The sequence below is a fragment of the Protopterus annectens genome, chromosome 5.part1, assembly GCF_019279795.1.
Source record: "Protopterus annectens isolate FY-2018-M chromosome 5.part1, PAN1.0, whole genome shotgun sequence".
In the NCBI taxonomy this organism is placed as follows: domain Eukaryota; kingdom Metazoa; phylum Chordata; order Ceratodontiformes; family Protopteridae; genus Protopterus; species Protopterus annectens.
In genome coordinates this window covers 625,143,672-625,157,064 of record NC_056736.1, presented here as the reverse complement: position 1 = coordinate 625,157,064, position 13,393 = coordinate 625,143,672, and the positions used below count along the sequence as shown (strand labels likewise).

Sequence of the window (13,393 nt, the reverse complement as noted above, 5' to 3'; positions counted from 1 at the left end):
ACATGTAGAGCAATGTAAGGGAAGGAAACCTGCGCCAGATGTAGAGCAATGTAAGGGATGGAAACCTGCCCCAGATGTAGGCAAAGTAAGGGAAGGAAACCTGCCCCAAATGTAGAGCAATGTAAGGGAAGAAAACCTGCCCCAGATGTAGAGCAATGTAAGGGAAGGAAACATGCCCCACATGTAGAGAAATGTAAGGGAAGGAAACATGCCCCACATGTAGAGCAATGTAAGGGAAGGAAACCTGCCCCACATGTAGAGCAATGTAAGGGAAGGAAACCTGCCCCAGGTGTAGAGCAATGTAAGGGATGGAAACCTGCCCCAGATGTAGAGCAATGTAAGGGAAGGAAACCTGCCCCAGATGTAGAGCAATGTAAGGGAAGGAAACCTGCCCCAGATGTAGAGCAATGTAAGGGAAGGAAACCTGCCCCAGATGTAGAGCAATGTAAGGGAAGGAAACCTGCCCCACATGTAGAGCAATGTAAGGGAAGGAAACCTGCTCCAGATGTAGAGCAATGTAAGGGAAGGAAACCTGCCCCAGATGTAGAGCAATGTAAGGGAAGGAAACCTGCCCCACATCTAGAGCAATGTAAGGGAAGGAAACTTGCCCCACATGTACAGCAATGTAAGGGAAAGAAACTAGCCCCACATGTAGAACAATGTAAGAGAAGGAAACCTGCCCCAGATGTAGGGCAATGTAAGGGATGGAAACCTGACCCAAATGTAGAGCAATGTAAGGGAAGGAAACCTGCCCCAGATGTAGAGCAATGTAAGGGATGGAAACCTGCCCCAGATGTAGGGCAATGTAAGGGAAGGAAACCTGCCCCAGATGTAGAGCAATGTAAGGGATGGAAACCTGCCCCACATGTAGAGCAATGTAAGGGAAGGAAACGTGCCCCAGGTGTAGAGCAATGTAAGGGAAGGAAACGTGCCCCAGGTGTAGGGCAATGTAAGAGAAGGAAACCTGCCCCAGGTGTAGAGCAATGTAAGGGAAGGAAACCTGCGCCAGATGTAGAGCAATGTAAGGGAAGGAAACCTGCCCCAGATGTAGAGCAATGTAAGGGAATGAAACCTGCCCCACATGTACAGCAATGTAAGGGATGGAAACCTGCCCCAGGTGTTTGAAAAGGGTTCTTGTTTTCATTACTTTCTAGTTCCATAAGGTATTACAAGATATTGTTCACTGTCAGAATGTCAATGTGGAAAGCATGTGAGAAGCATGCTATTCTGAATTATCACATGAGCCAATAAACTTGTTACATACCTCTGTCTCGATGTACATGTTAAGGAGGTCCTTTTCCAATTGCCAAACCAAAGTAGTTTCAACAGGAAGGTCAACTGTTTTCACTTTTATCTTTGGCTTCTTAGCTTCTGGGGGATGATCAGACCTGGTTTCTCCTACCTGAATAAAACAGAAATCAGAAAGTTCAACACCTTTACATTTCCTGGCTGCACTAGCAGTTTAAAACAAATGTTCCCAGTTCTCACATTTGTATCACAGTAGGTGCAAATACACAAAAACACAGCAGTAATTAATTATGTATACTTACAGAACATGAAATAAAACTTCCCCAAATTAATATGTATAGAGATGTCCATTCAAGGAAGTATTAGTTTTAAGTAAACCATCATACAACTGATAAAAAAGGGACTGTTCTTGATGGGTCCTATGGTTGTTAGGTTTATCTTTTTCACCAATAAGGATTTGGCATCCTTTTCTCAGACGCTCAGGAATGGGAATCCATCAGTGATGCTGCTGCCATGATGTAACCCATCATCTATGGGAATGAGTTTGTCTTCCAAGCTCACTAGTTCACCCTTTGATAGAAATGCTTCCTGTAGTCCACCATTTGATTCCTTTAGCCTCTTGCCTACTGTGCAAATCTAAGCAAGTTGCTTGACTAGACAGTGCTCTGGGGGTGACTGCAAAACTGGGCTAGGATCCTACATGGTCTCTTGGACTGCATATCCATTAACTACCTATGAACCCCACTAGCCAGTAGTGAGCATGTTCCTGCAACTCTCACCACTGTTAAATTGTATACTAGTGTACACTTGTTTAACTTACAGGGAACTCCATACCTGAGGTTGTTGGGAAGGAATTCTCCCCTGAAGATGGAAGGTGGGAGAATGTTTCTGATCCATCAGGCACTGCTTCTTACAAATCAACCAATACACTAAGAGTACATCTTGTATTAAACACCCTTAATGGGTCCTGTTGTCACAATGGATTCTAAATAGTAAGACATTGGGGTGGAAGGAGCTACAGTTCTTCACAAAAAAATAATTCAGAAGTGTCCTGCAATAGTGTTTCACCAAGACAGGTCAGATTCCCAAAATCAACACTGATACAATATCTCTTCATAGGTTCACAGGTGAATACTAGGCCAACTGCGCTTGAGCCATTCTAAGCCTAGACAATTTTCCCATTATTTTAAATGACTCAATCATTTCCAAGGTTTATATTTACATACTACCCATAAATCACACATTTTAGAAGCAGATAATATGCTAGTTAAAAAAACAAACCCAGGCCTAGCACACCAATTTTAATACAGTATTACCTTTTGCTCCTTTGGCCTTGAAACTGTACTTTATTAACTTTTGACTGTGTACTGTACTTTATTAACATGTGCACTGTATTTACAGTATTTCCTGTACCAATCTTTGTGGAGCTTTTTCCCTGGGCCTCCACTGAAAATGAGATCCATGCCTAGTCGGACTTTCCCAGTAAACAAACGTAAAATAAATAAATAAATGAATAAATAATAATAATTAAAAAAAAAAACCTCAAGTCATTCAGGTTAGCTGGTTCAAATGGAGTTAAGTAAAAAATTAAGATCCCAAGGAGGGGCCACCAGTTTTCTTGGAGGCATCTTATACAAAACCCCTTTCAAAAACACTTAGACATGAAAAAGCATTGAAAGAGGTGGGTCCTTAGTCAGACATGCTGAAATGGCTGATAAATTAACCCTGATGGAGGAGTAGGAAAGGCTATAGGACAGTAACTCACACAAATATTGTAACACCACAGAACAACCATTACAGAATGGGTGTTGTTTATGTTGTTCACACCAACTAGAAAACCTTTTCTCTTTGCTACTATATAATTTTATAGTAGCAGACTTTCATGCCTCCCTTAGTACATGCGGCATGTCCTCACTAAACAGATACCTAAAGGGAATTAAGACCTTATCACTCAAGCAGTCAGTTGAAGTTGAAAGAGGTTGGGGTGTATCAAACACCCCCTATCTTGTATGAGTAGATCCTTTCTGTGAAGAAGCTTGTGATCATTGCCACTGGCCATTTCCAAAAGAAAGGAAAAACCATGGCTGCCTGGGCCAGAACGGAGTCACCACAATGATCTTGATGGAATTCCTTCTGATCTTCAGTAGTACCCTGGATATCAGTGAAAATGGTGGAAAATCATACAGGAACATTCCTGACTAATGAAAAGAAAAGGCATCTGTCTTCCAGGCCCTTTTACAAGTAGTCCTGGAGTAGAATATTGCAAGCAGATTGTCCAGAGAGGAGGAAAATATATGTTGACTTAAGGAGCTCCTCACGATGGGTCAAATTTTGAATACTCTCGATCTAGCTTTCATTTGTGGGGGTCTGCCCTTATCCTGCTCAACTTGTCTGCCACACAAATTTTGCTTGACTGAAAAGCAGGATGCCTGTCGAGTAAAATTGTGCTGTGAAGCTATATCCCGATTTAACATGGCAAGTCTGCAAAATGGGTACGTGCATGTTCCCCCTTGCTTATTGCTGTACCACATGACTATGATATGGTGTATAACAACTTGAAGAGATCCTGGAGCAAAGATGACAGAGTTTAGTGCCTTGATCAGGTTTCTTCACCCCCCCCCCACCTTTTTTGTTTTGTTTTTTGTTTTGTTTTTTAAGAGTAAACTTCTCTTTAATAGTTATGTGCTTCCCTCGGTTTCCCAAACACCTTGCACTTTCATCCCTCCTGAAACTACGCACCAAAAAAAATTGTGTGAGGACTGACTGCTTTGAAACAGGAAGGGAGAAGGAGAAACCTAGATTTACAGAGGCTTCAAATACCATGGTATCTTTCTCATGTAGAATCTTGTCAAGGGCATCATGAGAATCATAAATACCATGGGACCTAAAATCTTAATGTATTCAGTCCAGTGGCAGAAGTCTGAGTGGAAAACCTTAGAAACAGAGCTAGACGTAGATGCATTTTTCCCTGTGGAAGAAAAGCTCTTTGAACAGAGGTATCCAGCTGACAATCCAGGAACACAATCCTGTGTAAAGGAGACAGACTTTTGAATGTTCTCTTGGAACTCGAGATTATGTAAGAGATCTTGTACCAAAGTCAGACCTTCTTGAAATTTTGAAAAAGACTCAAGTCATCTAAATACGGAAAAAAGTGTGGATAACCTGTAGCCTGCAATGACCTATAACTGGAGCTAGACAATTTATGAACATTCTTGGTAGAGCTGATAATCCTAAGGATGAGGCAAAGAACTGATAATGTGACTAAAACGCCTGAAGTCTGGATGAATAAGGATGCAGCAATAAACATCTTTCTTAAATCTAAAGGCTGTAGAGGATTGTGATTGTGATCTAGGTTGAAGGGATGACTGAAGTATAGTGAGCAAGTTCAGCCAGAATTGGCACAGCAGCAGGAACAAGATTTTGCGAGGTATTCTTTTAGGGAACATTTAAAGATGGATAGGTTAGAAATAGTTCTGGTAGTTAGAGGTAATGAGTTCCTTTTTTTGCTACTCAGTAAGAGAGGTAAGGAGTTCCATTTTTTTTTTTTGCTACATGTGTATGAGTTTAGCCTTTGTCCAGGGGATTTATTTGGTTTATTTATGGTGAGAAGTTGTTCGTCTTCTGATCTAAGAGTTCCTTTTTGGAAAATGCATGTTGATTAAAGGGGTAAGAGCTGGGCAGGTTAATAGTTTGTGTATGATTGTATGCATTGTTATTAGCTGAATATATGAGAGGCGGAGGGGGAGTTCCAGCCAGCTAAGGGTATGCAGAGCCTTACAGTGATGGATAAAGGAGAATGAATTAGTGGCAAACTTGGCAAGTTTGTTGCATCAACTTTCAAACTTTTTTTTAAATGGAGGACTGTAAATTGGTTAGAATTGGTGCTCCACAGGAGCAGGGAGGGCAGAAGGTAGGTTTTGGTAATTTTTATGGGCGTGTTCAGAAAATGATTCTTTCTGTATAGCATGCCTAGTTTTTGATGGGTTTTCTTGATACTGCTTTGGATGTCAGATTTAAGATTATCATTTAGTCATATGGTGGACTAACTCTATTTCAGTGCCATTTGCCAAAAAGATTTTGAAAGATGCTTTGTTAGAGTTGTGAGTTTTTGTGGCAAAGAAGAGGAGGGTTTTTTGGCATTGAGTAGGAGTTGTGCTGTTGTAAGTCAGGTTTCAATGGAGAGGACAGCTTGTTGAGTGATTTCTTGGAGGTGAGTTAAGGTGTTTGAAGAGCAGAAGATGGCAAAGGCATCTATATATACTGAATCAAGGTGCTTTCACAAAAAGATGAATGTAGCTTACTGATAAAAAATATTGAACAGTAGAGGGTCAAGGATGGATCCTTGTGGGATTCCTGAGGAACTAGGAAGGTATGGGGAGATGGGTCCTTGTCATTTTACAGCTTGTTGCCTGTTGGCAAAGTAGCTAGAGAACTACTGAATAGATGGAGATGCTAGACCCAGGGTAGAAAGTTGATTGAGGAGTTTACTGTGAAAGATCATGTCAAAGGCTTTTGATAGATCTAGAAATACTGCAGATACAAGTTAATTACAGTTGTGAGCTTTGACAATGTTTGTAAATGACTGTAATGCAGTAGAGGTGGCTCTGGTCTAACCAAATTCCATGTCGTGTATTGGTAATTAGCTTATTCTGCATGTTTTGCCAAGATTAGTGTAGAGTCTAATGTAATATCTAGGTATGTTTGCTCAGTAACTTTTATAATACATAAAATGTTGCCTTTGACTATTAAAGAAAAGCATGTTTTCAAAGAGTATAATAAAATGTGAATGGCAAAATGGGAAAATGCTGTCATAAGAGGACAAAGACAAAATTAAGGTGGAAGACCATAGAAGAGTCAACACCACAAGGAAAGCAGGAGAGAAATCAGCAGGGGGGAGCATTCAGTCTTACTGGAAAGAGAGGATAAAAAGGACAGAAAAGTGTAAAAAGTTTGTAGGAATATAGAAGTATGAAAGGGGATCACAAATAGTACAGGAGGATGACAATTGCATACATTTAGGAGAACTGAGAATGGTAAAAATACAGGCGGAAAGGCTGCAGATAACAGGAGAAAGGGACAGAGAAGAAAACGAAGATCAAGACTAAGTTGTGCATATAAATGCTCCCAACCAGTGTCAACCATACACAAAGACAGCAGATGAAGGTGATATCTTTAACCAATTCCCATGCAGCACTGCTTTGTCCATACGTATCTAGTTCTGTCAGGCAACAATGATACCTTACAGATACGGACAGGGTCATGCACTTGCTCCTGTCTATGGTTACAGTGGCACAGTACTTGTAATAGAGGTTTTCCATTAAAGCACTAATTACTTGCTAACTGTCATGGCTATTAACTGAACTTTGCTTGATGGGACATATTTACTGGCTAAACCTATGAACAGTCTTTTTGGCTTGAGACGTCAGGCTGCTTGCTGTTGGAATAAATATTTGAAAGGTTTTGGCATCTCCTCTCATTTTGTGCATTTCTTCTGTGTGTCTGAGCTGTAAGCTGCCTGTTGCAGCCAAACCTTTAGGTGGTTTTACATCCCTATCCTCCTTACTCATGAGCAACAGCAACTCATAATGAAAATGAGCTAACTGCACATGACCACAGAGGAAAAAACATTAACTGGTGCACTAAAGGAGGGCTCCACTAGACCAGCCACTGCTCCCACTGGCAGGAACACTGTCACTTCACAGAGCAGTAAGCAGGCCAAATACGGTAGAGGTGGCACGCCATCCTGTACATTGAACTGCCCCCGCCCCCAAATGCTCTTTTCCAAAGGATGCATCCTGCACTCATTCAGCAGCTACTCGTTCAGCTTATTATGCAGACCAACTCACCATCATGCAGAACTTTATAGAGTTTGTTCTTAACAGTCTGCAGCTGCAATTTTGCAAATTCCTGACTGTGCTCTGCAGTGTTGTCCTACGTTTGTGTATTACAGACAATGCTGCACAGCCAATATCTAAATACTTACCCTGCATACCTACCCACTAATGCAAAAATGAATGTATTCTTACCCCTATGTACACTGACCCTTGTCTAAATCACACAGAGCTGTGATATGTAGCCTGGACCAAGACCTACCTGTGTAATTTAAAACAGTGTTTGCTAATACTACCCTACATCACCAGGAGAACTGGCATGGCAAAGGAGCCCACATTACAATGGAATTAGTCTTGTGGCTCAGACTCAGTAAAACATAGGAGGTGGTGGTCAATGAGGGAGGGACTAAAACATGCTTTGATGCATCTAGGCACCAAAGACTTGTCAAAGGAGACAGGAAAGGCAATAAGCTCAGCATGGAAACAGGAAGCAAGGCATGGGAGAAATGACAAAAATTATACAAAATGTAGCATGCAAACAGATAAAGGATGGCTCAGAGCATGGCAAGATATAATTATTATGCCAGGCAAGGAGTCTGTGCAGAAGACTGAGAAGACACAGATACTGATACAGAAGGGGAAGCAGGTATTACTGGTCTCACAAAACCATGGGCCAGCAAGGATAGTGTGTGGGAGTGTCAGGTACAGGCTGTTACTCCCCAAAGGGAACAAGGCAGCAGGTGTGAGTGTGTGCCTGTCTCTGTGTCTGTCTCTGTGTGTGCCTGTCTCTGTGCCTGTGTGTTTGGGGATTTTGCTAGAACAGTAAGTGTTATGGTCCCCAGAACATCAAAAGTGAAAATTAAAGGGCGACAAGCATCAAGAGATACTCATCAGGATGTGAAGCTGCCAAAATGACTGAGATCCTGGATTGGTGCCTCCCAGGTTTCTTAAAAATCTAGTAAGTGTGTTGTCAGATCATCTAAGAATATCACATGTGCTTCTTTCCAGTTCTCTTGAAGAGATCACGGAGGACTGGAAGGAAAGGCTTGTTAGCGTGACAGCAGTAACAAGGAAAGTCAGGGACAGAAGGCACCTTTCATGCATGACACGCAGATGGAGCTGCTTGAACTTCACTACTGCTGATCAGGCTGGAAATAACAAGAGCATCTCCAATCGTCTTCCTTTCTGGGATCCAACAGCAGCTTTCAATAAAAACTTTTACCCTTTTCTGATAAAATTTTCTGCTGACTAAGGACTACTATTTAACTTTCCCAAAGCATCTCACTAAAAGATGCCCTCAGTTGGGGAACCATAAAAAAAAAATGTATCTATGCTGTAAAAAAAAATATAAGCTAATCTGGTCCAAGGAGGGCAGCACCTCTTTGTCCCAATTCAAATCTGTGTACAGGGTAAGGTCTTCCTCTTCAACCTGTTGTGGAAGGACCTAAGTAACAGAGAATGCAAGAGTGAGAACATTGTAAGATGGAAAAATAATCAGCAGCAAGCAATTTGTACTGAAAATTAGCAGAAAAGATTTTTGAAGTCTCCGAGACTGGAATCCATTCCACAGAAATCATGGCTTCAAATAAGTGCTCAGTTTCTGCTTGGTCTCAGAATAGACTACTCAGGCAGTCATCAGTTGTCCTTTGTGCCAATGACATCACTAGCCATACTGACCAAATATCATCATATCTGTAATGACCCACAGTGTGGGAGTCCCTAGCAGACCCCTAGAAACTAGCATCCAACTATGGTACAACTGAGTTTCTCAAAAGGAGACCTGAAACAGAGGCTACTTCTACAGCCATCAATGTTACTTTAACTGAAATTATCACGTCTGGGGTTTATACCTATCTAGCATCTATTTTGCCACAGAAACCTTTTTATTAGTGGGAGGGGTAGCTGAAACACAACCTTTTTGGTCACAGAGGCAGAAGGTCTTAACAGGACCTGCAGTACACATTTAAGGCCTTGGCAATATGATACATCTGTTTTTCAGGAATCAGTTTCCTTGGTTCATTTATCTTCTGGCCTTTCTGTGACACCAGAAGACTCCTCATCCTTCTAGGTTCAGAAAGGGAGTCCCCTACTGAAGAAGGTAAAGAAAACCAAATATTTATGGCATTCTACAGAAGTTTGAAAGTGCTCGACCCTTCTCAACTGAGCAACCAAGTGCTCCGGATTGTGCAGAACACTCCGCATTTCACATGGATTTAACCTAATGTTCTGCTGTTCTATGCTGTACAGAAGTGGCTCTGCTTTGCAATTTTTGATTGGCTCGTATACCACAATTACAGCCAATCAGCATTGCAGTATACGAGCCAATCAAGTAACTGCTCCTGAAGCAAAGGGAGCTAATGAGGAGGCACAGATTGCAGCCAATCGTGTGCTGCTAGTGGTTTTCGTGCCACTGCAGTTAACAGAAAACAACTCGCCATGCATTTTCTAAACAAGAAGTATAAAATTATGACACTGTCACTGACTAATTGTAATCTTCTGTGATTTACCACAAAACCAAAAATTTCACAACAGGAAGAGTCACGGATTTCAAAAGTTAACAGAATGACAGATTTTACATCAACATACATTTTCTGAATGACAAGGGAGTATGATTTACGAGGGAAAGGGAAAACAACGCAAGGCAAATTAGGGGCTTTCATGTTAACATTGATAAATTACCACATACAGTAATCTCTGTTTAACATTGCATTTTCTTTATTATACCTAATTTTCTAACCTAGCTTGTAATGGTGGCAAATGCACTGTAAAAGCACCATTACTGCATGTGGCAATTTAGCAAGAGTCATGAGGTGGTGTTTCTGCTAACAGATTTCAAAAGAAATTTACTGATTTTAAAGCGGTCTTGAATGTGGTGTTTAGACAATAGTGAATATGTATGAAGGTATGAGACTGCTATACTGACATGAGGCTTATTATTGAAAATACCAGGACTCAAAATGCAAAGTCCCAACATGCACAAAAATGCAAGAGAAGGAGAGGAATATCAGAGTACTCTAAACTAAACATTTTTTGCAGGGCACTCCCCCCCCCCCCCCCAATGTGAGGTGCAACGTGTATATGCCAACCCCAAGATCAATACACCAAAGAGAAAAGAGAAAATTCTGAGAGATGGCAATCTCAGACTTACTATATGCAAGTCCAGATTTTTGGCCGTTTAGTCTCCACAGTATGGAACTCAAAAAATCTAGGTCCCAAGCTTTCGAATGTTTACCCAGGCATGATTATTTTTTTCAGTCTGTCTTGCTCCTAAGAATGCAATGTGGCACTATCGTACAGCCTAGACAGAATAAATCAGGTGGTTTATTTCTGTATTATTTTATAACAATTACTTATTAAAATATCTCTGGAAAAAGCAGTGGTACTTTCTTTTTACTGAATAAGCCAAAAAAAGAAAAGCTGATGAGCTTTTTTATTTTAATAACTGCACTTGAATCCAGTAATGTATCCATTTTCTACTGAGTATGTTGCATTTATCAATGGTTTCTGGCAGTTTTATTTAACTTATTTATTGACATTTGATTATCGGGGAAGTCCGAGTAGGAACTGTCTGCTTAAGTAAATGTTATCGGCTGTGTTTTTTTTAACCTTGAGTATGCTGCAGCTTCCTTTTTAAGATGTATAATGATCAGTAATGCCATTTTTAGTGACATGCTTATTATGTAGAGAATGTAGGTCGATTTTTATGTTCCAGTAACTTGGCAAGAAAATTACAGTGCAGTTCGTAATTGCACTGCAGTCTCAGTTTTGGCTAAGTAGAGTGGTTCATAATTAACTTTGTAGATGAATTATGGGCTTTTTAATAAGATGAAATTAGAACAGTTTCACTCACTGTTGTGAAGAAACTGTAGATTGAAGCAAACATTAAATAAATTACACTCTTGTCGCAAATGTACACGATTCCCTAACTTAATACTTTTGGCAGAAAGCCCACTTCAGCCAGACCCCTTGGAAGTGGTGCGTTTTGTGCAGTGTGAAACTAGGGTGCTCCACTTCTGACCAATTGTCACACATTGCCAGGGTCTGTGTTCCACACTGACCTCTTGAAAGATTGAGACCTACGCTTCTCATCACAGTAATGACAGTATATCACTCAGCCACACTACTAACCATTAGCCATAAAATGTCATATGTTATGTGGAATGTGTTATATGGAAGTTAACCATAAAATATAAAGAATGCATCAGGTAGTATCCTTCAAAAATATGGAGGGTAGGAAGAAGTCAAAGGAGCTTACCAAGGACAACTCTAACAAACAAACTGCCTTCTCCTTAGGGACAAGAACCCAGTCTGTAGTGCCTGATGGCTGTGAGCACTCCCTACCAAGTATCAGTCTAACATACAAGTATGGCAGAGACATTTTTAAATACTGTGGCTGGGACTCCGGTAGAAAGGGGCCTCACAACTTTCTTCCCTTCTGCAAATAATGCACACATAGTCGGATTGCCACCCAAGTAAAATGCCTTCCTAAACAATCTGTGGGCATCTTACAAAATGCAAAAATCTTATTCCCCACTTTGCTAAGTATACTGACCCTCTATCTCATATTAATCAAGCAACCTAAATGCCTGGCATCAGTAGCTTCAGCTGAAGTGTACAAAAACTACAATATTTATCTTCCAATATTTAAGGACAGACATACTCTCTGCAAAAAGGAATTGTACACTAGGCCCAGAAACGGATTTTTGTGCTAGGGAGCAAATTAAGCTGTACCCAGTCCCATGCTTGTTGGCAGCTACTAAATGGAGTAGTAATTTAGAAGACCTTCAACCAGATATGGATGGCCGTTCCTCTTGGTAAGCAAAGCCTAGTGTGCCAAACACTTTGTAAATTATAGTAGGGCTGTTAACTGAAAGTTATATCAGATACCGAATTACAGGGATTTCTGGGAAAACTACAGTTGTGCACACTTACCATAAATGTAGCTGTTCGAGTGTATTCACTGTTGCAGTCATCACATTTGGGTTAACCCTGCCAGGATAGCCCTCAGCCAGCCCGAATACCAGAGGCTTAGTATTTCTGCGTCAGTTGCTGTCGCTTCAGGACTGACGTCAGGTCATCAGTAGTATAAAGCAAGGCAGCTGACACCATTACATCAGTTTTTCTTGCCCTAATCTGTCAGAAGCCCCAAAGTAGGAGTCCGGTTCTGGTGCAAGAACCCCACCAGTAGAAAATAAATACCAATACGTCCCTTGTAAGAAAAGAAGAAAGGGGGATGGAGGGAGGGAAACCAGGACTGCAACAGTGAATACACTCGAACATCTACATTTATGGTAAGTGTACACAACTGTACTATGTTCTTCGCATTTCAATGTTGCAGTTATCATATTGGGGTTGATTTCCAAAGCTGAGGAAAAGGGTGGAGGCATTCAAGGAAACTAGGGGCTGGCTAGAATGCCCTACAAGACTGCAGAGGCAAACTCTGCCATGGATTTGGAGAAGAGAGGCAGGTGGCAATGTTTGGTAAATGTGTGAACAGATGTCCAGGTGGCAGCCTCCAGAATGTCCCTAGTGGGGACTCCTCTGAGGAAAGCTGCAGAGGTTGAGGCTGCTCTGGTGGAGTGAGTCCTGACCCCCTGGGGGAGGCTTTCCATGTTGTTTGTAGCAGAAATGGATGCAGTGTGCTATCCATTTGGAAATGGTTTGTTTGGAGATGGCTTTGCCTTCTGCCCCTGTAGCAAAGCTAACCAGCAATTGATAAGAATTGCTGAAGGATTTAGTCCTATCTAGAAAGAATCTGAGCTGTCTGTGCACATCTAGAGAGAGTGCAAGATCCTTTCCCCCTTGTTCTGGGGATTAGGAAAAAAGGTGGGCAAATGAATGGATTGGTTGAGAGCCACACTGGACACCACCTTGGGCATGAAGGATGGGTTAGTTCTGAGGGATACCCTGTCAGCATGGAAGAGGATGAAGGTTTCTACAGCCATGGGCATTTGCAGCTCGGAGACTCTTCTGGCTGAACTGATGGCCAGAAGGAAACGGTCTTCCAGGAGAGAAATTTTAGCTCTGTAGAAGAAGCTGGTTCAAAAGGGGGCTGGGTGAGCTTTTCCAATACAAAGTGAAGGTCTCAAGCTGGGGTTGGTGCTCTTCTGGCTGGCCTCAAGTTGCTAGCCCCTCTTAGGAACTGCTTGATCAAAGGGTATGAGAAAAGGGGCTGCTCAGTGGGAAAATGAGCAGACATAGCAGAGGCATGAATTTTTATAGAGAAGGAGAGGCCACTGTGTAGTAGGTCAGCAAAGTAATCCAGGGTGAGAGGAAGGGAGGGCTGTGCCATATTGGATCCCTTAGCCTGGGAT

At 41.5% G+C, this 13,393-nt stretch overlaps 1 protein-coding gene across 1 annotated transcript in view; it reads right to left on the bottom strand.

Moving 5' to 3' along the window:
- Window positions 1–13,393, bottom strand: part of HSPH1 (heat shock protein family H (Hsp110) member 1) — a 322,955-nt gene that overhangs the window by 51,403 nt on the left and 258,159 nt on the right. Inside the window, exon 13 of the mRNA XM_044073239.1 lies at window positions 1,265–1,402. Coding sequence (XP_043929174.1) covers window positions 1,265–1,402 — 138 coding nt within the window. The remainder of the gene's footprint in view (window positions 1–1,264; window positions 1,403–13,393) is intronic.